The sequence below is a fragment of the Talpa occidentalis genome, unplaced genomic scaffold, assembly GCF_014898055.3.
Source record: "Talpa occidentalis isolate TD23 unplaced genomic scaffold, MPIMG_talOcc4v2.1 talOcc4.11, whole genome shotgun sequence".
NCBI lineage: Eukaryota > Metazoa > Chordata > Mammalia > Eulipotyphla > Talpidae > Talpa > Talpa occidentalis.
The window spans coordinates 16,638,988-16,662,981 of record NW_023601104.1 but is presented as its reverse complement, the minus strand read 5'-3'; the positions used below and the strand labels follow the sequence as shown (position 1 = coordinate 16,662,981).

The 23,994-nt window shown below is 42.4% G+C and overlaps 1 protein-coding gene across 1 annotated transcript; it reads right to left on the bottom strand.

Moving 5' to 3' along the window:
- Positions 1-9,912: 9,912 nt before the first annotated feature.
- Positions 9,913-21,904, bottom strand: DUT (deoxyuridine triphosphatase). Its single transcript, XM_037502428.2, has 7 exons — positions 21,866-21,904; positions 20,774-20,912; positions 18,475-18,566; positions 17,092-17,136; positions 11,518-11,592; positions 10,807-10,877; positions 9,913-10,370 (listed from the first exon to the last, which is right to left on the bottom strand). Exons 1-7 carry the CDS (start codon positions 21,888-21,890, stop codon positions 10,314-10,316), a joined length of 504 nt encoding a protein of 167 aa, XP_037358325.1. The 5' UTR covers positions 21,891-21,904; the 3' UTR covers positions 9,913-10,313.
- Between the last annotated feature and the right edge of the window lie 2,090 nt (positions 21,905-23,994).

The window sequence follows — 23,994 nt, the reverse complement described above, 5'->3', positions numbered from 1 at the left end:
GGCCTCTTAACAGCAATATTCTCAGCAATATATTGTCCTAATATTGCTTATAATTGTTGCTTCTCAAAGACTGTCTTTCCCTCAAACAGAAAGACAAGTTATCAGAGAAGAAAGTTGTCATTTTCTTTTCTGAAAGAAAAAAAAATTCTCTTATTTAGCAAATTAATTCTTTTTTTTTTTTAAAGATTTACTTATATATACATACAAGAACTGGGGTACAGGCCAGAGTTGTGGGTGGTGAACGGGTTCACCAGAAAGGGTGGGGAATAGAACAGGCAGACTGACTGAAATATACCACTGAGGGGAGCAGCAGGTGAGACAGGAAAGGTCTGCTGAGCCATGTGGGTACCTCCCTGGCCGGGGATCAAACTGGTGCTGCAGTGGCTGCAGACAGCTTCATAGGTTGCATTTTAAGCCCTTGTGCCACCAGGGAGGCCCTAGCAAGTGAATTCTTAACTCACCTGTAACTCATGCTCCAACTATGCATAAAAGGTCACAGTCTTTCAACATTGGAAGTTATTTGGACAATGATCCTCTGTATAGATGGCTCTCATGAAAAGATAAGAAATTCCTCTGTTTATCTATAAACTAAAAGACATTATTAATTCAACAAATCTATATCTAATACAACTATTATTTCTATTTTCCTTTTTATTTTTCTGTGAAAATGTTGTGAGAGAATTGTGCACAGTTCTAGAACTACCTTCCATAACCTTTGGTAATTTTTGCTGATTTCACCACAATTTATTAAAGAGCCTGACTTAACTAGGGCTCTACAGAATACAGCCGAAAACTATTGAGGTTGGGACGGCTTACCTACTCCTCTCGAGTGATTTCATGTGTCTGAAAGGCTTCATGGAGAATAAATGCCTTGCATTGATGTCTAGAGTCTGCATTTACAAAAGACAGAAAGGGAAATTATTTACTAAGAAATTGAAAGATGGTGTTTAAATTTAGTATTTTCCTTCCTTTCAAGGAAAGGAAACTTGGAATATATAACTGTAACCCAAATGCCAGCTGTCTGGGCTGTCCCCAAATCTTCCAGTCTTTTAGAGTCACTTTTCATGTTAATAATAATACACACATGCACACACACAGCTCTCCCATGACTACCTGCTAGAGATACTAGTGGCTCCTCCTTCCTCTCCATCCCTATAATCATTTCAAGAATTCTTGGGAGTTCTGTCCATTCTTAATCTCAGCTCTGCATCAAACTTCATCCTTCTGTCTTTCTCTTTACCTATTTTGGGCCACATGCAAACTTTTTTTTTGCTTTAAGTCTTCCTCCAAAGTACCACTAACACCATAGCAGTATAGGCAACTTTATTGAAGTTTATGTAATAGGAGGGAAACCACAGCATAGATGGCTCAGCCAAAGGAGTAAAACAGAATTTTATGCATTCTGAAGATCTAATAAAAAATGTAATCTATGCAGTGATACAATGTCAAGGATTTATTTCGAGATAATTTATTGGGGGTTGAGGAGTAAGTGGAGTAAAGAAGAAACATAATCAGGGATAAGGTGATAATTGTTAAGAATGATAAGGCCTCCCTGGTGACGCAGGTGTTAGAGACAGAGATATCAAGCTATTGCCAGCTGCTGCAGCAGGAGTTCAATTCCCCCAGCCAGGCAGGAAGCAACCCACATGGTGCAGCAGACCTCTCCTGCCTCACCTGCTGCTCCCCTCAGCAGTGTATTTAAGTAGATCTGCCTGTTCTGCTCCCCATTGTGTCTCTGCTGAATCCTCTCACCCCCACGGAACTTCTGGCCTGCACCCCAGTTCTGGTATGCATAAATAAATAAATCTTAAAAAAAAAAAAAAGAAAAAAAGAATAAGTACATGGGGGTTCATCAATACCATGCATTCCACTTTTATACATGAGTGAAATTTGTGTAATAAATATTTAAAAGAATAAGTTCCTTGGTGGTGTCCGATGCAAAAAATTTCTCGCTGACCCCTGTCCCTTCCCTATTAGCTCCTACTACATTTTGGGATTCTCTCCCCCACTTCTGAGTCTCACTGCCTGTCTTTCTCGGGTTGCCCAAGAGTTCTGGTTGCCCACTCTAAAACTTGGGTACCCCATCAGAATGGTTTGCTAGCTCCCTAAAAACTAAGAAATCAGTTTTTACCCTAAGAATTCTGCTCCAGGTTTACAAGACACCGTGTCAAGTAAATTAACATAACAGCACGATGCCTGGAATACAGCTATCGCCCCATTTTCAGAAATTCAAACCAGGCCATTCCACTTTCAGGAAAGAGCTACTTGAGTACTTGTTTACGACAGAGTCAAAAAGGAGTTTCCCTTTTACCACAGAAGTAGAAAAGCACGTTGGTTTGCGGCAGCCGGGCTAGATGCAGCGTGGAGAGCAGCAGGGCCCAGCGGCTTTAGACAGGTGTGTGTGTCCTATCATTCTTGCTTTTGCTTGATGTTAGTGCTGTTTTAAGCTTATGTGTTGTTCAGGATAATTTATTAGAGTTTTTTTGGCGGGGAGAGGGGATCTGGAAAGCTCAAAAATGTTCCCTGTAAGTGAATGGCAAATGGCTTCTTTGGATCCTTTGGCTTTCCCATAGGTTCAGAGCAAAGCTCTCCTTTTAGGTAGTGGAAACTGTATACAACATTTTATTTTATTTTATTATTTTTTTAAATTTATTTATTTATGCATACAAGAGGTGGGATACAGGCCAGAGGTGCGGGGGGTGAGAGGATTCACCAGAGGCAGAGTGGGGAACAGAACAGGCAGATTGACGAAATACACTGCTGAGGGGAGCAGTGGGCAAGTCAGGAGAGGTCTGCTGTGCCATGTGGGTAGCTACCAGCTGGCCGGAGATCGAACTCATGCTGCAGAGGCTGTGGTTTGCTTCATAGTGCGGTGCTTAACCCCTTGCACCACCAGGGCAGCCCTGTATACGACATTTTAAAAGGCCAAGTGTCTTCTTCCTACTGTTTGCATTCCAATTCCAATTCTGATTGTTGATTCTAACAAAAGCCAACATATTGGGCCTCCCCTGGTGGCGCAGCGGTTGAGTGCTGGGTTGCGAAGCTGCCTGCAGCCTCTGCGGCTCCAGTTCGATCCCCGGCTGCTCCCCGGCCACCAGAGGAGGGTCCCACATGGCGCTCAGACCTCTCCTACCGCCCCCTGCTCCCCTCAGCAGTGTACTTCGGTCCTTCCGCCTGCTCTGCTCCCCGCTCTGGCTCTGGTGAATTCTCTCACCCTCCCGCGCTTTTGACTGTACCCGGTGCTTAAATAAATAAATCTTTAAAAAAAAAAAAAAAAGCCAACATATCACAACAAAACAGTTTAAAAGATGAGATCTTGTGTCTATGACCACGTCTTAGGGAGAAAGCACAGGTAAAATGTGGCAAATAGGTGATGATGCTTGCCTGCTAAACAAAAGATGGCCAGTGTAGGCACTGAGTCAAACACATAAAACACTCTTTAAAAATAACTCTCTCTTTCTATCTGCTACTTAGTTGTACTGCAGATAAGCCAAGACCCAGGCAGCTAACACAACCCGCTCAGAGGCACTGGAAACAGGAGTCAGAACCCCCAGCCACATGAACTGGGTAGGGTGGGAGGGGAGGGGGGACACTCAGACTCGAAACCCAGCATGATTAAGCCACCCCTCTAACTCAGCATCAACTCGCTCCGCTCCTTTCACTTTGTCTCCTTGGGCCTAGAAAATGCAGGCTTTGCTTAGTGGAGCTCTGAATTCAACTGAGGTTAATATCCACGCTACCCCACTACCCCGCTCACCAAGGGGTGCTTAGAAAAGAGGAAGCAAGGAAAAAAATTTTACATTTCAAAATACTACGTGTGGAGAGAAAAAAGAAGAGCATTTGCTCCCATCGATTGTGTTTAGATTGTGTTTATAATACACACGTAGAGTAGAAAATGTGGCTGTCATCCCCTAGGGGAGGGAAGGAGCTGTGGCTTCTGCAACCATTTGCCAAACACCTCTGAGCAAGACTCTTGGAAAAGTGGACGGGTCCCCACTGGCACGTGCCATTGTCCCCAACACATGTAAGGCAGTGTCAGCACTTGCTTATGGCTCTCAATTAAAAAAACACTTCCTCTCTTCCTGCCAGACCATCACCCCTGGAGTCTGGCACGGTCTCCATTCCAAGGAGACTGGCTAACATATTCCGGCGAAAGAGCTGGAGGACAGCATGTGAGGGGCATGGGGATAAATTTAGGCTGAAATGAATTAGGAAATATTTTAAAGTTACCCTTTGAAGTTTTTATTACCTTATCATCAAACAGCTTCTCTTCTTTGGCTGTATATTGATTTTTCTGACTATGAGAGAGTGTTTCATGTCTTTTATGATAATAAGACACAGTCTCAGCCAGCCAGCGCCGCCTTTTTTCTGAACCTTATTATTCCACATATCAGGGAATTATCTAACACTCCCCGACTGACAGACCCCCATACAGCATCAGTCTTTTTCTAATATTATTTTCCCTATCAGTTCCCAAAATGTGATGTTTCCATACCAAACATATAACTGCAGGGGATTATATCATTATTTGCATTTGCTCTAGTCAAAGTCTATTTTATGAGAGTGTCCGGTCATCTGTCTGGATCTACACTACTATTTGTCAAAACCTCACCTCTGAAATTGCCTGCTTCTCTAAGAGGCCAGAAAAAAAATTTTCATGTCAACTAAAAGTTCAGCCTTTATAAATCCCACAGGGGGTTCAAAATGGGGCACTCTTGGGATTTTATTTTCCTGGAAGTAAAATACTGTTTCTAATACTCAAAATGACTGGACTTCTGGAAGCATACTGTTGTCATATTATTTTCCCTTTATCCCCAGGTCCATTAGAAATAAGCACAAAAAGTGTATTTCCTGCCTATGTTCTTGTGCTGTTCCAGAGTCTCTCTCCTTCAAAGGGGGAGGAGCATTGCCGAGCTCTGAAAGGATGCCCCACCCCAACCCCATTTACTTGCAGCTGCCTGGCACTGCAAGCTCCAGCATGCCTTGCCCAAGCAGGGCCAGCTGGGAAGGAGGGAGGTGGATATATAAGTTGAGGTGGAAGGAAGGAGGAGAGACATTTGAAAAGAGACACTCGGAGAAGGAGGGAGGAGAGACATTTGAAAAGAGACACTTGGTGAGGCTCTTCCTGGGACTTTAGCACTTTAGCAGAGACAATGGCAGCTGCTATCTTGACCTCATGGTGGATTGTATGGTATGTTTTGACTTTTCCAGCTCTCTGGGGACTGCATAGCCCTTTTGCTGTGGCTCCTGACAGTATGTGCATTGACTTGCTCTGGTGCTTTCAGGTCTCGGCTGCCCCACTTTGGGCAGAGCTTGTTTGGGTGAAGATGGGATAGAAATTTTTCAAAGTTTGTTTATTTTAAAGTCCTTTCTTCTCTCTCTGTGCGCACCAATTAAAGATCTTTCACACGAGGAGTAAGCTTTCCTTGCCTTTGTGCATGCAGATGGCCAAACCCTTTTGGAATGTGCACCCCATGTTCGAGGTCCCTGGGCACTCCTGGACAGCATGGTTACAGTACAGTGTATGAGAAGGCCAACCAATTTACTTTAGTATTCTTACGAGAGTGGAAAGTTGCCCTGTCCTGGTGTGACCATGTGCCTGAGGGGCAACCGGGGGTCCCCAAATTTGTACACCCCAATGGGACATCCATGCAAAGGCAAAGGAGAGGCTTAGTGTGAAAAATCTTTACTAGAATTAATGTGCATAGAAAGAGAAGAAAAGATGATAGTTTCCCAATAAAACATCCAAGATTACATTTCCTAGTGGGCAAATGTCCAGCCTGAAGCGAGGCTGCTGAGGTCCAAAATCTTGCCACAAGTCTAAGGCACCTTCTGGCAGGTAACTATAGAAGGAGGTTAAAGGGGTCAGGCACGTCTGGGGTTAAAGGAGCAAAATTAAAGTACAAATCAAGGTAATGGCTGCCATCGTCAGTTTCCCTATGTGTCTCTTCCAAGTGTCTCTGCATGTCTCTCCTCCACCTGTCTCCTTCCCAGCATTACCAGGTACAAGTTGGGCTGCAGGAACAAGAGGTCTCCCGTTCTCCTTTTCTTCCCCAGAGCCCACCTGCCTTTCCTGTCAAATAGAGCTTCACCTGGCCGCTTAGGTCATGAGGTGGAGCAGGGCACATGATGCCTCCCCTTTTATGGAGATGTTTCTGTAACACTGTGGAGAGGCTGCCAGACCCAGATTTAGGAGCCGTGGAAACTATCCTGCAACTGCTGTGCCTCGGTTGTGTTCATGACACCAAATGCATCTTAGTCTCCCTTTGTCAGGAATGAAAATTCATTTGTAATCTGTGTTAGGTCATTTTAGAAAGATTTACTTCATTTTTGCAGCTTCTCAGTGTCGTTTTCACCCATCTTTCTCTTGCCATCCTCTGTGCTCATTACCTGGCTGTTTACGTGAAGCCTTCTTCATCTCCTTGTCACAGACAGTAGATTAATATCAATTTTCCAGATTGATGTGACTTTTAATCTTTGCCCCAAACTCTCCTGACTGACCATTGCTTCTCTGGTATTGAGGTGTCTCTGGTGTGAACCTGTTAACCTACTATTCCAGAATAGTTATCAGAGGCTTCCTACGTATTCTTTATATTCTTGTTTTGAACACTGGTTTTGCAATTTTCAGAATGTGCCTTGTGCCTTCCCCCCCCACCCCACAAGGCTTATCATCTGCACAGAGTTTTATGTGTCCTCTCAAGCTAGATGATAAACTTCCTGAGGATAATTACTACCATGTATAGACCAAGTATTCTTTGCTATAGATGGTGGGAGATACTTTACATTCAGCACATCTAGATTTTCTAATAATAAAGGTGGGCATTTTTATTTTTGATATGGGAAGCCACTCAAAAGTGGTTAAATGATGTCCTCAAGGTCAAGAGGAAGCATGTGAAAGCTCTTATTTCAACTGTGTCACTTAGAAACACACAAACTGAATGCATGGTACTGCCTAGCACCTAGATGCTAGACATATATATTATTGGGGTGCAAAGGTAATCATTTCATCTCCTTCTGGGTTCTTCTAGGTTGGCAAATAATCCAACAAGCATCAAATAGATTGATGAGAGAAAGTCATAGAGAAATTTAATAGTAAATGTATATCTCCTGTATATATGGAGGAGACCCAGCCCAGCTGAGCAACTGTGGCTTTAGATGGCATGTTAAATAGCTTAGCTAGGACCAGGGAAGGGGAAGAAATGGGAAATTCAGTTAGAGTGTTGACTGGAAACACAAAGGTACTTTTTGCTTTCTCCTTTGAGAAGAGGTGAGGGGAAAGACCCTCACAGAGATTTGATATGAACATCAAAAGCAACTTCTACCCAGTCAAAGTGCCCCTCCCATGAAATAAACTTCTTGCCAAAGATAGGTTTTTGTTGTGGCAAAATTTTGTTCCCCTACAATACCCATGAAGGTTTTACACCTTCAAAACCGCGGCACTCGAGAGTTGCCACCAGGTGGCAGCAGCTTGCCATAGCCATGAAGTCTGGTTTTGAGATCCACCGAAGAGCAGAGAGGAAAGCCGCCCTGGAATGTTCTGATACACTCCTTATTTTATATGAAAGTGGAGATGCTCAGATGATTATTTTGTCTATTCAAGATCTTTTAGTTAGTAAAGAGCAAAACTAAATCTCAGGTCTAAAACTTCCAAAGCAATTGTTTTTCATTTGACCAACTTGGATATTTTTCTTTAAAGCTTGTCATTTTGAATCATAACTTTTCATATACTTTCAATTATTCAAATCTTTCATTAAACTAGTAAATATATCAAAATTAAAAATATTTTACTATAAAATTGAAACTTTTTTTAAACCGAGTTAGGTAGTTTTCGGGTATAAAAAGTGTTAAAATACAGATAATACAAAAAGGATAAAAAAAAATACCAGCAAGTTCTGCAACCAGAGACAATCATTATTTTAGTATATATTCTCCCAAATGTTTCGCTACTCATCTGTAAAATCCACTTTAAAATTAGGCTAAACAAAGACATAATAATTTCATATTAAACAAGTTTCTGCTATAATCTTACTTTCAGTTATTAAAATTTTCTTCAGGAAAACTCCTGGATCCTTTAAAATTCTCTCCTTAATCATGTTTGGTTGCCAATAAGGGGAATTCATTTTTTAAAAAGATTTATTTATTTACACATACAAAGAACTGGGGTACAGGCCAGAGGTGGGGGTGGTGAGAGGATTCACCAGAGACAGAGTGGGGAACAGAACAGGCAGACTGACTGGCATACACTGCTGAGGGGAACAGCGGGTGAGTCAGGAGAGGTCTGCTGTGCCATGTGGGTAGCTCCCTGGCCGGGGATAAAACTCATGCTGCAGTGGCTGCAGATAGCTTCATAGATTTGAGTCTTAACCCCTTGCGGCACCAGGGAGGCCCTGATGTTTAAAATCTTAAGAACATCTTTCATATCCTAGAGATCCACTCCCTGCGCAGTCCTCACACTCACAATACGTTCTTCTCCATACAAGTACTCCCCAGGTCTTTCATCTACCCCATGGATAAGGTTCCAAGCCTGTAACTTTCAGAGTAGCTTCCTATCTGAGCATCTTCTTTTAAGGGTGGTGCCGAGATGGAAACATATTCCAGATATGAACTAGAGAATGTTCATTAACCATCTTTTCCATTCTATATTCTCTGTCCTTTGAAAGACAGGAGGTATTATAAACATGGGTTTTGAAGACAAAGACCTGAGTTTTATTAGTCTTCCTCATCTCTGAATCTATTTTAGTCATCCATTAATTTTACCTCCTCTCACAGGTTTGCTATGAGGAAGAGTACTGTGTAAATATGCATAGTACATTGGCCTCTCAGAAAGTGGTCTAACTAAATTCACAGTGCAGGCAACACCATAGCTCTAGTAGTCACACTACATGATCTGTTCTTACTCAGCTATTACTATGTATTGGTCGGAGTTCAGACAACAGAACCCATTCTGGCTAGTTTAGCACAAAATGCTGAAGGGATAGCACTGTCAAATAATGTATTTCTTTGGATCTGTAATACACATTTAATTTTAAAAATCCAAAATTCCATTTGAATTTTATTGACTGCAGACATAATTTATACCATGACTCAGTACACATGCATGCTTAAATATGTAATCCAGTCTTCACAATGTTTACCCATCTGACATGTGTTGCCCTCTGCTATTTTTCTATTCAGATTTTTTTATGACCCTCTCAGCTGATTTCATGTCTCAATAATAAATTGTGATCCACAGCTGGAAAAGACATTACTATTAAATGATCTTGAGAACCACTGAAGGACAGAAAGCAAACTCTAGCCTGTGCTTCCAAGAAACCAGGCCAGTCCAGAGCACTCCCATCTGTGTGATCTACCCCTGATGCCTCTCTAGTCTCATACACGAGGGCTAACAATGCCTTCAAACCCCCAAAGTTGGTGCAAATGGATTGGATAAGAACAGCAAAGAAAAGCAGCTCTAAAAGAAGGTGCAACAGACATGAATCAAGCTAATCCACAGAATCAGCCCCTATTGTAAACACATTTATTCAAAAGTACTTGTGATGGAAAAACCCAGTGGCTCCAGCATACTTCATCATTATTAAATTTCACTCCTATTAAACTGAATATTTTCTTGGATACAGACTATTATTGCTACTTTGGCGAGGGAAATCATGTAAACCAACTAGTACAATTTACTTGATGGGATGGAATTCAGGAGAACCAACCCACTGGAAATTCCCAAGTTATGTTTCCTTGTACTTTAGTCATTAGTCAATCAGGAGTCAAATCCGGGTCTACCAAAAGGAAGATATTCCTAAAAACCTAAAAATATAAAAAACTGAAGATTCTCTCATCCACATGAAGAATATTAAGATTAAAAAAGAAAAAAGCTTCTTAGACCCATTAAGGAGAAAAGGATTAACTTCCTTTTATTTTCTTTTGATTCATTTAACGCAGTATTTTATATCTGTGGAAGAATTCAAGTTTATTGAATGAAAGGCATTGCTAATAGTTTAACATAGTAATTAAAACAAAATGCTGAGGGGTAGCACTGTCAAATAATATATTTTTTGGATCTATAATTAATAACCATTTAATTTTAAAAAGAAACTTTTTATTAGGTGAAGACAAATTTATACATCAGATACAGAAAAACACAAGAAAGTAAGTTTCTGTGTGATTCCAACAGAGGAACCCTTTCCATGATCACAAGAGAACCAGGTATTTTTAGAAGTTAAAGTTACTGAGTTTACAGAACAGCAAAACACCAAAAACACTTTCAAGAAAAACTTTATTTTTAACAAAGTAATTTTGCCATTTTCTATTCTTGGCATAAATTAATTCTTTCCAGTGGAACCAAAGCCTCCTGCACCCCTTTCAGTGTCCTCCAAAATCTAAAAAGACATCAAAATAGCAATATAGTTAATTTCAAATTCATCATATAGTTAATTTCAAATTCTCTTTCAGTTCTCTCCAGCTCCTTATTTGTAAGACTTTTGTTCTTACTGTACCATCTCTGCAAAAAAAGACTACAAAAGGAAATTTAAATCTTTAACATAAAAAGCTCTAAAATATTGGATAATTTTCAAAAAAGCTAAATACTTCAATTTCACAATACATTTAAATTACCCGTTATCCCAAAATCATACCTAATAGCTATGAAAAACATTTCAAGAAATTCTAAAACTAAGATTTTAATTTTTGCTTACAATAGGACAACTCATATATGCTATTATTTAATTGGTGCAAATAGCATATTAAATCTGCAAAAACTTTTTTCTTCTCTAAGATATTACATTACTCATTCTCTACTCAGCTTTTGATACTCACTTGAACTTCTTCTATTTCTGGATAAAAAATTCTTTCACAAATGAGCTGTGCAATTCGATCACCCTTTTTGACTTAAAAGTAAAAAAAAAAAGTTTAGTATTGACATATTATTGATGTATTCTCTCTATCCTACCTTGTTCAATGAGAATTAGAGAATAAGGATGTGGGTTTTTTTTTTTTTTTTTTTTAAACGTAGAAGAACTGGGGTATAGGACAGAGGTGCAGGGGGTGAGAGGATTCAGCAGAGACAGAGTGGGGAGCAGAACAGGCAGATCTACTGAAATACACTGCTAAGGGGAGCAGAGGGCAGACAGGAGAGGTCTGCTGCACCACCTGGCCAGGACTGAACACAGGCTGCAGTGGTAACAGCATGATAGTACTAAGACTTAAGCCCTAGGCCACAATGGAGGCCCTTGTTTTTGTTTTTGTTTTTTTACTTTAAAATAATTCATACAAACTTTTATTGAATTGAGAAGATCAAGGGAGAGAGTATAAATGCAACCCTGACTACTACAAATTTCACAGTTAAGTTTCCCACATTTGGCAAATTGCAGGGGTTGGCACATCCACAGTGCAATGGGGAAGCTGCCTCTGGGTAAACCACCTTTGTGGTTGCAGCATCTCCCCTTCATGTCAACACAGTATGTGTTATTTACACACACGTAACTCAAGACTGAAATACATTTATGTGAGTCTATCTACTTAACATACCTTCAAACTTTTCTTTGCCAAAATTAAACAGTACAACACCAACATTTCCTCTATAATCTTCATCTATGACACCAGCTGGAGAAGAGAAAAATAATATTAACTTGGTTTATGCATCTAAACACTAAAGGTACAAGATTATCTCAAAGTCATTCTTATGTAGCTGACATTTTTGTATTTACAATTGAATACATCGTGCTCTTGGCACTATGTAAAGCCTCAAAACTAAGGAATTGTGTTACTAAAATGCACATATAAAGACTTTAGAAAATGGTCCTAACTTTCCATCCTGTGACTCTTATCAAAGGGAACAGGCACTCATACAGATTATGCTGATTTACTCTCTGCAAACCCACCATCTACATGCTGGAAACCTACCCAAAAAACTAGGAAAAAATTGTTTTGGGTTATAAAGGTTTTTCTGATAGCAGCTTCCCACTAACATCCAGATTGAAATATGATTGAGTTATAAAAAAAAATGTTAAAAGCCTTTAAGATCTACTGTGAAATAAGTCATTGTTCAGTAGGAGTCTGGCAAATACCGTAACACTCCATTTTTAATAACAAAAATAGAGCAGGAGTTCTCAGAAGAAATGAATACACTTTTACCTAAAATTGTGTATAATTAGTACCTGTTTGAGTTTATAAACACCAGCGCAGCAAGATCTTTGCAGGAAAGAAACTTGAGCCAGAGCTCTGCCTTGGCCTAGAGAGCTTCTTATTAGCATTTGTTTTTGGGCCAAGAATTTAAAATGTTTCCATAAATAGAAGCACAGATAATACAGGTGCAGCAGGCCTTCTCATATCTTTTTTTTAAATATTGAAAGACAGTTCGCAATTCAGTGATTTTTAGGGCATTCAGAGTTGTGCACTGATCACCACAATCAATTTTAGAACATTTTTCCTAACCCCAAAAGAACCCCCAATACCCATTACCAGTCATTCCCTCTCCTCAGCCCTGCCAAATTCTCTTTATGTATGTCGATTCTTTACTCTTTAGTTTATAAAATGCTGGATTCTTGTAAACTTAATTAAATGTAGCTCCCTGTTACATCTTAGATTTACTTAAAAACACACCTTCTAATAAAACCCTTAAAGGAAATAAAAATAATCAGGAATTTAACTCACTGAATTAATGCTGCTGGTCAACTGAAAAAAGTTTACTTTCTTTTTTTTTAAAAAAAAGATTTATTTATGCATACACGAACTGAGGTACAGGCCAGATACGGGAGTGAGAGGATTCACCAGAGACAGAGTGGGGAACAGAACAGGCAGACTGATTAAAATACATTGCTGAGGGGAGCAGCTGGCGAGACAGGAAAGGTCTGCTGTGCCATGTGGTTTTCCTTGCTGGCCAGCCAGAGATGGAACCTGTGCTGCAGGGGCTGCGGACTGCTTCATAGTGGGGTGCTTAACCTTGCACCACCAGGGAGGCCCAAGTTTACTTTCTTTTAAAAACAAGAGTAAACCTTCTCTTTCAATATTCTCATATTGAAGGGAAAAAAAGCAAATCTTAAAAAAGCTCTACCAATAGGGAAAAATACATAGAATAATCAACATTTTAGATTTCTCTCCTGGAATATGGAAGTTGAAATGAATTCCTGCACTTTATGAATGAATTACCAGGGATAAGAAAAACTGAATTTAAGTACTTCTTAAAAGGTTACTGACACAATACTTTTAAGAGTTTTAATTAAAGATAAATAAATGTTTGAAGTGAGAAGGGGAAATATAAAAGTGGCTGAAAGGCAGAAGAGTGGTTCATACTATGTCTAGACTGAAGGAAACATTCTTTTCTCGTTGCACAGCAATAAAACTTTAACCAATTTAAAAAAATTATGAAGCCTGTTTTTTCCTTCCCATTACCAGCTGACCATTAATTTAGCCCTAATATTTATTGAAAGAAATGATAGAAGATGGGACCAGCTTCTTTGTTATTTATATGCAGAAAAATTTTGGCTGCAGGAACAGCATAGCTCAGCTTTAATGAATATATATATTTCATGCCAGAACAAATGATCAGAGAATGCTATGGAATCTCTATGCGGGAGATGTGATGTACAGTTTAACACTCATTTATGCAGACTACATTAGATAAACACAGTGTGGACTGACTGGTTTCTGAACTCTTGTTTCCACTTTATTAGAAAAAATTTTTAAATACCCAAGCAGTTCAAACACATATAAAGAAAAAGCTAATAACATCCCCCTGCCCTTCCAAAGGAAGCTAATCTTATAATAATATATTATACATATTTTTCCACTTATTAGACATTCTTTGAGATTACAGAAGTCAGTCACTTTTTTTTAGGTTCAAGATATGGAAATACAGTACCACTATTTCTATCTAACTATCCACTTTTATATTATCAGACATCCAAGCTGCTGTGACATTTTTGCTATAACAAACAAAGCAGCCCACAATGCATGGTCCTTGAATAACAGTGCTTTTTATTCTTACCAAATAGGTTCTAAAAAAGCACTTTCCTAGTCAAAGGGTTGTGTACATTTTATATATTAGTGGCTATTTTTTTTTTTTTATTAGTGGCTATTGCTAGAAAACTGCAAAAGAGATACAGCAATTCAGATGCAATCACTGGTAGTGAAGGTTACCCACTCCCAAAGTCCCAGATGTCAGTACCAGGTGGAAGCCATCCTTTTAATTCTAGCCAGTGTGATGAGTAAAAAATGTTATCTCATGGGTTCTCCTTGCATTTCCCTGGTGACTAGTGAGGTTGGACTTTATCATGTTTGTTGGACATTTACATGTTTTCTATATTTTATGGTTTTTTTCCTTATCTCTTTGGGTATTTAACTCTGTCTCATGATTTCCAAGTATTTCTTTTTTTGATTTTATGGTATCTTCTACCATATAAGAACACTCCCTTTTTGTAAAGACGTTTGCTATGATTCTGTAAAGTAGTCCTAGCAGGGGCCTCCCTGGTGGTGCAAGGGTTTAAGCACCCCACTATGAAGCAATCTGCAGCCTCTGCAGCACGAGTTCCATTCCCGGCCAGCAAGGGAGCTACCCACATGGTGCAGCAGACCTCTCCTGTCTTGCCCGCTGCTCCCCTCAGCAGTGTATTTCAGTCAGTCAGCCTGTTCTGTTCCCAGCTCTGTCTCTGGTGGATCCTCTCATTCCGCTACCTCTGCATCTCTGGCCTGTATCCCAGCTTTTGTATATATAAATAAACAAATCTTAAAAAAAAAAAGATAATTAGAAAAAAAAGTTTAAAAAATAATGTAGTCCTAGCAGGAATACTCAAATCAATGTGTGTCTTGAATTCTGCTATGTCAAGTAATCTATCAAGATTTTATTTGTGGGACACAGAAATGTAAAAAGCCTAAAAGAAATGAAGTAGCCTGAAGTCAATGAAAAGGTATGACAGAAAAAGCCCCGTTATGAGTACTTTTTTTCTTAGCAAGAATACTGACAGTAAAGATAAATTTCAATAGTTCCAAGTTGATTTATTACTCAAAGGTGATTTGACTCTCAAAACAATTCTAAAGCTTATTCAATTTTTCTACATAAAGGATATAAGCACCAGGGATATTTCTCTTCATGAGAAAGCAGAAAGTATTTTGAAATTATCACTGGAAAAATCATGCATTGGAACTGGCAGAGTGATTAACTGACTTCAGGCAAAAGTTTTACTGTGTCAAGACTTTGGCATGTCATTTGTTGGAAACCTTCTTAGTGAAAATTATCCACACCTACCAGATGTGAATTCTGAACAGAATCCTGCATACTCAACTTTTCCCTTTGACCCTTATTTACAGCTGGGATTTCTAACAACATCTCTCTTCTGAAATAAAAACTGTGGCCAACTATGATAAACTTGTGCCTAGGAGACATTTTTAAGATACTCTGCATCCAAGAGCATACTGCAATGTGATTTTTATGAAGAGCACCATACCAACCACCGGGCAAATTAACTTTCCGTTTCTTTTACATGAATTTTTTTTTTCCAGAGGGCTGTTTTAAACAAAGCAAAAATTACTAACAAAGTTGGGAGTGGGGGAGTTTCCACATATCAGAATTAAAACTTACAGTGTCTAATCTGTGGCAAGCAGTGTTAGATGCTTTATATACATTATCATTTAATCCTCCCACCCTTCAGAGGCAGAAACACTAATTTTCATTTTACAGATGAAAAAACTGAGGCTCAGAAAAGTTAAATAATAGCTAGGTAGGTAGTGACAAGGAAGGGAACCAAATTCAGTAGTTACTCCAAAGTCCCCGTTCTTTTCCCAATCCTTTAAATATATGCATTCTTTTATATCCTTGTAGTCCTAAATTACTCTTACTTGTAAAAATAATTGAAAACCAAACAGAACTAAATCCAGGCAATCCTCAACTCCAGTACACTGTCAGTTCCTGCCATGTTGAACTCAGCTCCTCTTTGGTCCCTAAGAACTGCTTCTGTGTTGCCCCACAGCTCCACCTAGTGGCTTCATGGAGAATGAAGGCAATGGAGACAATCCAGGGACAGGTTTCATCCCTTGCTTAACAGGGTAAGCAAGGTTAACAGTGACCTTGTTTGGGTGAGGGGGTGGGCAGGCGATCCTCAGCATTTAATTGCAGTGGAAAGACTAAGGGTATGGGATTCATATGTGAAGATCCCAGCTTTTCAATGTCAACTTAGTTAAAAAAAAAAAAAAGCAAAAAGCAGCTTTGTCAAAAACCACAGGAGGCAGAGAATCTATCAATAGAATACCCAAATATCCAAAGGCCAAAGATACCTTATTAGTGAAACATTTGCTTGCTTTCAACTGGGAAAAGGAAGGGTCAGGACACAAGGACCCTGTTAGTGAGGTATGTACCCCAGCATAAAGAGATCTGAAGCAGAGGAACCACATCAGGAAGCTGAGAATTTCCTTACTGTAACAGGCAATTTGGAGAACCCACTGGCAGGGCAGCTGCAGAGGAGACTGGGGCACCTCCTTGAAAAGGGGGCCCATGAGGAAGCTGCTCTCTTGGGGAGAAATGAGTAAGGCCGGTTGTAAGGGAAACAGAAGACACAGAGGACTTGCTGAGTATAACACTGTAACAGGAATGCACAGTGCTGTCTCATGCCTTTAAGGAGCTATTCACTTTTTATATTTTGCCAAACATGAATAACATCTTTATCATAAAAAAGACCCGCATTTTCTAGAATATTTTGCTTAAATGATTATTAAATACATAATAGTTTAGCAAAGTATAACTGTTTAAACAATAACATAAAAACTTTTCTTCTCCTTATAATAACAACTGTTCTCCTAAAAAGTCATTTTTGGACCTAATACAGATTGTCACTAAGTCAAAGGAAAAATCCTACTTATCAGGCAGTATCTAGATAATCTACTAGTAAAATAACATGTGTTTACATAATGGTCACTTAAAAATTAGATAATCAAACAGTATTTAAAAATGCATAATTGTTTACTCAGAGATGGAAGTAGCTAAACAGACAAGACACAACAAAACTTATATCCTTGAAAATAAAAATACAATCTGTCATTTGATTATTACCTCCTGTGCAAAGACAAAGCAAATACTTACAAATATTTACAGAATAAAAATGTAAATGTTACCTCCTACATCAATGAAGTGTTTTGCAGCCAAGCCAGAACGTGGAGCTAAAAAGGAAAAAACGGAGAAACTGGCTATTTTAAGAGAGGAGGGCAATAATGGATATAATTTGGCACAATTGAAGGATGTCACTCTCATCTATAATAGGTATATACAATCATCATAACTTTAACAGATGGCTCTGAATTAAAGACTTTATTTATTGCAATTTATTACTAAGGTAGAAAAGACTATTTTACAAATTTGACAACTTAAACCACTCCACAGGACTTCAGTCAATTGAGAAATGGCAGAGGTGTGGCCCGGGAGCCACATTGCTGGCTTGGACTAAAGGTGAGACAAGTGTAGACCATTTTTTAAAGAAGTTTGGCCACACAAGGAGGACTGTAGCTGGCAGGGGCACAGGGCTGAGGAAGAGGACTTTGTTTTAAAACAGGAGAACTGAGCATGTTACAAGGTACTAGCAAAGATGACAGAGAGATGGGCATAAAGCTAACCACACAGCAGCAGAACTTAGCCTACAACCTGGGACTCCTACTCATGATCTGGCCAAAGGCATGTCTGCATGAACCAAATGAACAGAGCAAGAAACGGGCCTCACAGCAGTCAAACAGGCCAAAAGTCGAACAAAAGGTCAAAAACTAAACCTTAAAAATTCAATTCCACTATGCTTTTTCATTCTATCTTTTTTTTTATTTCTAAAATGAAAAAACATAAAAGCTATGGTTATACTTATAGTTGCTGACTTCAGTATCAGGCCTGCAATTAATTATCTTAACTTGCAGAAGAACTTAAATTACAAACGTTGTCTATAAATCCTGCCCCTTCATTTTTACTTCACTCCATCACCTGACTCCCCCCAGCCCAAAATACTCTTAAAAGTGCAATGTTTGCCAAAAAGAGTTGGAGAGAGAGCTCATTTCTCTCTAAAGACTGACTTATTAAGTTTTCACACTCATGGGTTGTAAGTTTTACTCTCAAGATACAAAATGCCACCCTGAGTTTGTTTCTATCTCATTACTAACAAATACTGGCCACTCATCACTAATTTCACAAAGAAATCTGACTCTGTCTATGCAACATAGTCCTAAAATCACTTATATTTTTTGTTGTTCTCACAGTGAGAAGGGGTGACTAACTTCCTGACCAGTGTGAGCATCCTAAAAGCGCAAATAAGTAATCAAGGAAAAAAAGTAAAAAGATAGAAAACAGCTGATATGTGAATGTAAATTTTCAAACAGCTGCATTTGCCATCAAATGGCATTTATTTTAGAACACAGGCCAACAATAGCTCAACCCTCATTAGTACCCCAAGTAAAACTAAAAGGTAGGAACATATAAAGGAAGACCTTGACAAGTAGTCACCTGTGTCTTAAACCACTTACCTACTCTTCCATAACATCCAGAAGGAAGAGCTATCTGAATGTCAGTTTTCACAAGGGCTTTCTCCATAGGTGGTACTGTATAATCATAAGCACTGCAAGACAAAGAAGACAACTGGTATTTATTCATAAAATTCTTTTTTTTTTAAGATTTATTTATTATTCATTTATTTATACAAGCACTGGGCACAATCAGAAGCGCGGGAGGATGAGAGAATTCACCAGAGCCAGAGCGGGGAGCAGAGCAGGCAGAAGGACCGAAGTACACTGCTGAGGGGAGCAGCAGGCAGCAGGAGAGGTCTGTGCGCCTTGTGGGACCCTCCTCTGGTGGCCGGGGAGCAGCCAGGGATAGAACCGGCACTGCAGAGGCCGCGGGCAGCTTCGCAACCCAGTGCTCAACCGCTGCGCCACCGGGGAGGCCCTATTCATAAAATTCTTACATGTTCTTTCCCTGTTGACCAACTATAAATGTTTCATAAAGTCATAAAATAATTCATGCAACTTCAGATTTCTGTAACCAGTCTTGCTGAGTTCAGGGCACTAATTTCTAATTCATCTGAAAAAAGTTATGATGAAATCAAAAATAAGATATCTTCTTTTATTGTATTAGTAAAATTGTGACAGCTTTAGAGATAGTCATTCTGATTTTGGTGAAAGAGATGTCAATATGTGAGTGTTCACCCCTGAACAGTTACTGGGAAACTGAGTTACATATTGTCAGGAAGTAACAGAAAGGTGGACTTTCAAAAGGTGTATGTTTCACTAACATGATATGAAAAGAGGAAAATAACCCAAAAAGAAGGTAAATAATTGTTGATAATAGGTAACATCTATGAAGCACTTACTGTGTGCCAGGCACAGCTCTGCCTGCTTTATAGAATTCATTTTGTTATCACAACAACCCTCCATGTAATTAGGGAGAATAAGCAGAAGGGGGAAATGCTGGACACAGTAAGGGAGAGACAGATTGCTGGAAGGTGGAGCCATTTGGCATGTTCTGCTAATATTGGTAGTTTACCAAGCGGTGACCATGAACTTCACTGAGGGAGAGCTGATCACCATCAACAGGCCCTGGAGATGGATACTGCTGAGCATCTGATTCTCTAAAGCCCACTCAGCAAATGCTGCTTCTCTTGTTACTACTTTAGTCCCTTCCTTGGTGAAAAGTTAACATAGATTTTACAATGAGCAGAACAGAAAATTACTTTGGAGACCTTTTTAAAACTGGTAAAGCAGTACTGTATTTTTCACTGCTTTCAGTGGAATTTCCTCTCTTTAGATAGTTCAGGCCTAATTTATAAAAGAGGTCAGTTACTCAGATGTCTATTTCAGTCTATAGAAAGTTACCTCTGCTCATCAGGAGGCTGCTTAAAGTACCTTCAAGTCTCTCCTAAGACTCACAACAATGCAGTTTCACATTAGAATTACCTGAAATGCTTTAAAATAAAGCCTAGGGAGATAGTCACATAAACACCCGTCCCACCCATAATCGCTTTTCACCTACCTTAATGGTTCTAATAACTGGGCACAGTAGTCAAGGGTAGGGGGAAAACTGACCCAACTCATGGTCAAAAGTCTGTTATAGTCAATCCCTTGGGTAACCATCAATTCATTTCCTTACAAACACCCTCATCTAAAAAAAAAGTTAAACTCTCACCCACTTCAAAATTGTTGTAAAGATTAAACAAAATTGCCAGAGGAGAGCTTTTAATACAGGTAAAAAGTGCTGTACGAATGAAAGGGTGGTAGTATGACCTACATCCCTGCCTTCTATTATTCAGCAACTTTCTGAAATTCCCAGTCCCTGGGTGAACTGAAACACGATGTGTAGAGAAACTAACTTCTTTAAACTTCCTTTAAGGGGGAAGCAGCCTCCATTAATCTTTCTGAGGCAAGTTCATTCTCAGCACCCAAGCCCCCATGAAGCTTTTTCTCTTCTTTATTGGACCAGAGCATCACTCTTAGAAGGCCAGGTGGACCTTATCCATCCCACCTCTGCAAAGGGTGCAGTCAATGTTGCAAAACAGATAACGGCGCCCATCCACTGATATGTTCCATCCTGTGCCCTTTGCCTAAATCCCTCTTAAATTTATGCCAAAAGGGGAAAGCTAAAAAGCCAAACGGGGTTGGGGGGGGGGTGAGGAAGCAGAAACCTACATATATGCAAAAAAAAAAAAGTGATTCTCGCGGCGGTAGCTGGCGAGCAGCACTGCGCGCTCGGCACGGAGGGCGCTGGGGCTCCCCGCCAGAGCTGGGGTCGCCGTGGCTCTCCACGTGGCGCGGGCCCCGGCGCCCCACTCACCTATACAGGTCATAGCCCGCGGCTCGCGCCGACCCCTTGGTGGGGGCGGTGGCGTGTTCGGAGAGCCGGACAAAGCGGAGGCGCGCCGGGCCCTCCTCCACGGCCCGGGCCCGCTTGCTGGGGGAGACGGCGAGGGCCTCTTCGGAGCAGGGCATGGCGGTCACGGGCGGCGCGGCGCAGGGGGAGAGCAAGGTGAGCAGAGTGAGCGCGGGCGCGGGCGCGGGTTCGAACTTTCCCGCCGGCGCACGACCCCGCCCCGCGTCCCCTCCCGGCTCGGCCCACCCCGCGCTGGAGGCGGGCGCGGGTTTTTGGCGGGAACGCGTCCCTGCGCGCAGCCCCGGGGCCGGCAACGTCGGCTCCTTTTTAAACCTCACAATCTCAGCGTGGGGGTCCGACTTGGGGGCGGGTCGGTCTCCTTCTCTCCCCTAACCCCCCCCCCACCGTGAGGCCCACTCTCCCCGCACCAGGGGCCCCGCAGGGCGGCGGCGCGCGCGCGCCCCCTCCCGGCGGGGCAGGACGCGGCGGGGCGCGCCAGCCTCTGCCCAGCCCCAGGGCGCGGGCGGGGCTCCCGGCCTCCCCACGCCCTAGCAGGCGCCCTCCCCGCGGGGCCCCGACTTCACCGGCGCCGCGGAGGCCTCGGCTCGGGCCGCGCGTGCTGGACAGCGGCCGCGGCGCCTGGAGCCGCGCAGCGCCGGGCGGGCCCGGGCCGGAGAACCCCGCGTGGTGCGCCCCGGGCCCGGCGCTGCGCCCCTCTGGAAACAGGCGCCGGAAAGAGGGGGCGACGCGGCTGGGGAGCGCGAGGCGGGCACAGAGCGGGGTCATCCGGCCCCGGGTGGGGACGCCGGGCTGGGCGTGCGCCCCGCGCCGAGTCTGGCCCTGAGGACGCGCGTCCGGGCGGCGCGACCTCGGAAGCAGTCGCTGCGCCGGGGCGGGCGGCGCCTGGAGGCGGGCCCGGCCTTCCTCCCGCCCGCGCGGGCCGGCCGGGGACGCGCGCCCTGCTCCCCCGCGGCTCCCGGCCGCGCTGAGGCCCGCCCCCATTTTGCGAGGCCGCCCGCGAGGCCCAGGGCCGGGGCCAGGTGCTCTGCTCTTTACCGGGGGCGCCGCCGCTCGCCGCCATGACGCCAGGGTCTAGTCTCGGGGCCCCCAAAGCGGCGGCGCGGCCGTGCGACCTCGCGGGGCTGGCGCGCTCCGTGCCGCGCTGGGCTGGGCCGAGCCCGGGGACGCGGGCCGAGCGGGAGCGGGAGTGCGAGGCCGCGCCCTGCTTGTTGGGGGGGGTGGGGGAGCAGGGAAAGGGAGGGAGTTGGGGGACAGAGCCCTCAGGGTGACCACAGGTCTTGCAGTCTTCAGCTGGTGTTACAGGGCAGGAAGAGGGGCAGCCCAAACCCCGCAAACCTGCCTATTCTATATAGTGTTGATGCCGCCCCATCAACACTAAACATATGAGACTTGAATTGGAAGGAACTTTAATACAATTAGGAAACAATACTGGTAAGGCAAAGAATCTAGTTTCTAAATCAGGCACCCAAAGTTACCCATCCCCTCGTGGGTAAAACTCCATCCAAATGGGATTGGCCCAGAACAAGGCCCCAAAGCCTGACACAAGTCTAAAGCATCTTCCAGTGGGGACCCACAGAAAAGGGTCAGAAACAACCAGACAAGCCCGGAAGGAAAAGAGCAAAATCAACATCAAGATAAAAGCTGCCATGGTCACCTCCCCACGGGTCTCACCCACATCTGTGTCACCCCGTCCACGACCAAGGGAAAGTGTAGTTTCTTTATGTGTCTCTCGGCAACATGTGCCTCCTCCAGGTCTCCCTCTGGCTCCATCCTGCTTCCTTCCTCAGTCTCCTCTGCAGCTTCTTCTCTCCCTGCTCAGTTCCACCCTCCCTTGGGTGGGGCAGGGAACCTGGAACCTCCCCTTTTCCTGGGGACCACCCTGTTACCCTGGGACGACCCCACAGAAGCATGGGCTGGCTGCCATGGCTGTCATACCAAGACTCTGGCTATAACTTACCTTGGGGATGAAGAAATAACTTGCTAGATAATTTGTAAGTTTGATACACGTGTCCCCAATTTTCTCTGAAACTGACACAAAGTCTGTAATGCGCTTTTGTCGATATAGGTAGAATAGAGATCAGTTTCAGAGAAATGACTAAGAAATCAGGGTAGTGTTAGGGGGCTTTTCAGACTCCCTTGATGGGTCACCCTACAAGGCCACACCTTTTCGGTCTCCTTTACTGGCCCCGTCTTAAATGTTGGAATTACTCTGGGTGAGGTTATGGTTTATACTCTATTTGCACACCTCACGTGACTTTAAATATTACCTGTATCCTGATGACGTGCCAAATTTATACCTGTAGCTATTACGAATGGGCTGCTACTGGCCCAACTTTGTTGCAAGCCGTCATCCTGGCCCTCTGGCCGCTGTGGCTTTCTAAGTTTTGCCCCACCAGGAACCTGCTGAACCTGCACACAGCCTGCTTTGATTTATCTTCCTGTGTTTCAAGTTCAACTTAATTCAGACAAATTTAAATCAAATAACTTCCCTGACAAATTGAACTGAAGTAGCTTGTCCTATCTTCATCTCACCACCATTTTCACTACTTACTAGAAAAGTAATTGAGTATTTTTCTGGTCTCACTACTTACTACTACAGTCTTTTTTTACTTATTTTCTTGTTTATTGTCTGTTTGCTCTAGTAGACATAAGCCCCCTGAGGCAACGATAATATGTCTTCCTTCATCCCTTTATATCTGGGGCCTACCTTAGTATCTGTGATCCCGAAGGCTGGCCTCAGTTTCCCTCAGCCATAAAAGGAAACAGAGTTTGAGGAAAAGGAAAATGGTTTAATTTGTTGACAGATGAGAAGGGCAGCAGACTCATGTCTGAAAGACAACCGGCCTGCTCTTTGGCAGAGTGCAGGGGTATTTATACAAAGGAGAAAAAAGGGGAAGATGGACAGGGGTCTGCAAAGGGGAGGGGGAAGAGATCAGCACAGAGATGGGTGTACCAACTTGCTTTTTCCTTGGAATGCAAGAAAACAAACCTGTCCAGCAAGGGGGGAATGGCAAGAAATATGGGAAAGACAACGTTGTTAATGCTTATCTGAGAGACCAGTCATTTGTAACTGCATCACCTGCCTGGGAGTAGTGCTGCATAAATGCTTTGTGAATGAATGCTAGAGAGCTCATTGCCTATTCCATGTAGCTCCTGTATGTCAT

What these genes read in the sequence shown, in the direction of transcription:
- DUT (XM_037502428.2), bottom strand. Translation starts at nt 21,890, where the DNA reads ATGGCGGCGAGCGGCGGCGCCCCCG. An exon ending in TGGATGTTATGGAAGAGTAG is followed by an intron (nt 17,137 to 18,474) that starts GTAAGTGGTTTA and finishes TTTCCTTTTTAG; the next exon opens with CTCCACGTTCTGGCTTGGCT. An exon ending in CAGAAATAGAAGAAGTTCAA is followed by an intron (nt 10,371 to 10,806) that starts GTGAGTATCAAA and finishes ATGTCTTTTTAG; the next exon opens with ATTTTGGAGGACACTGAAAG.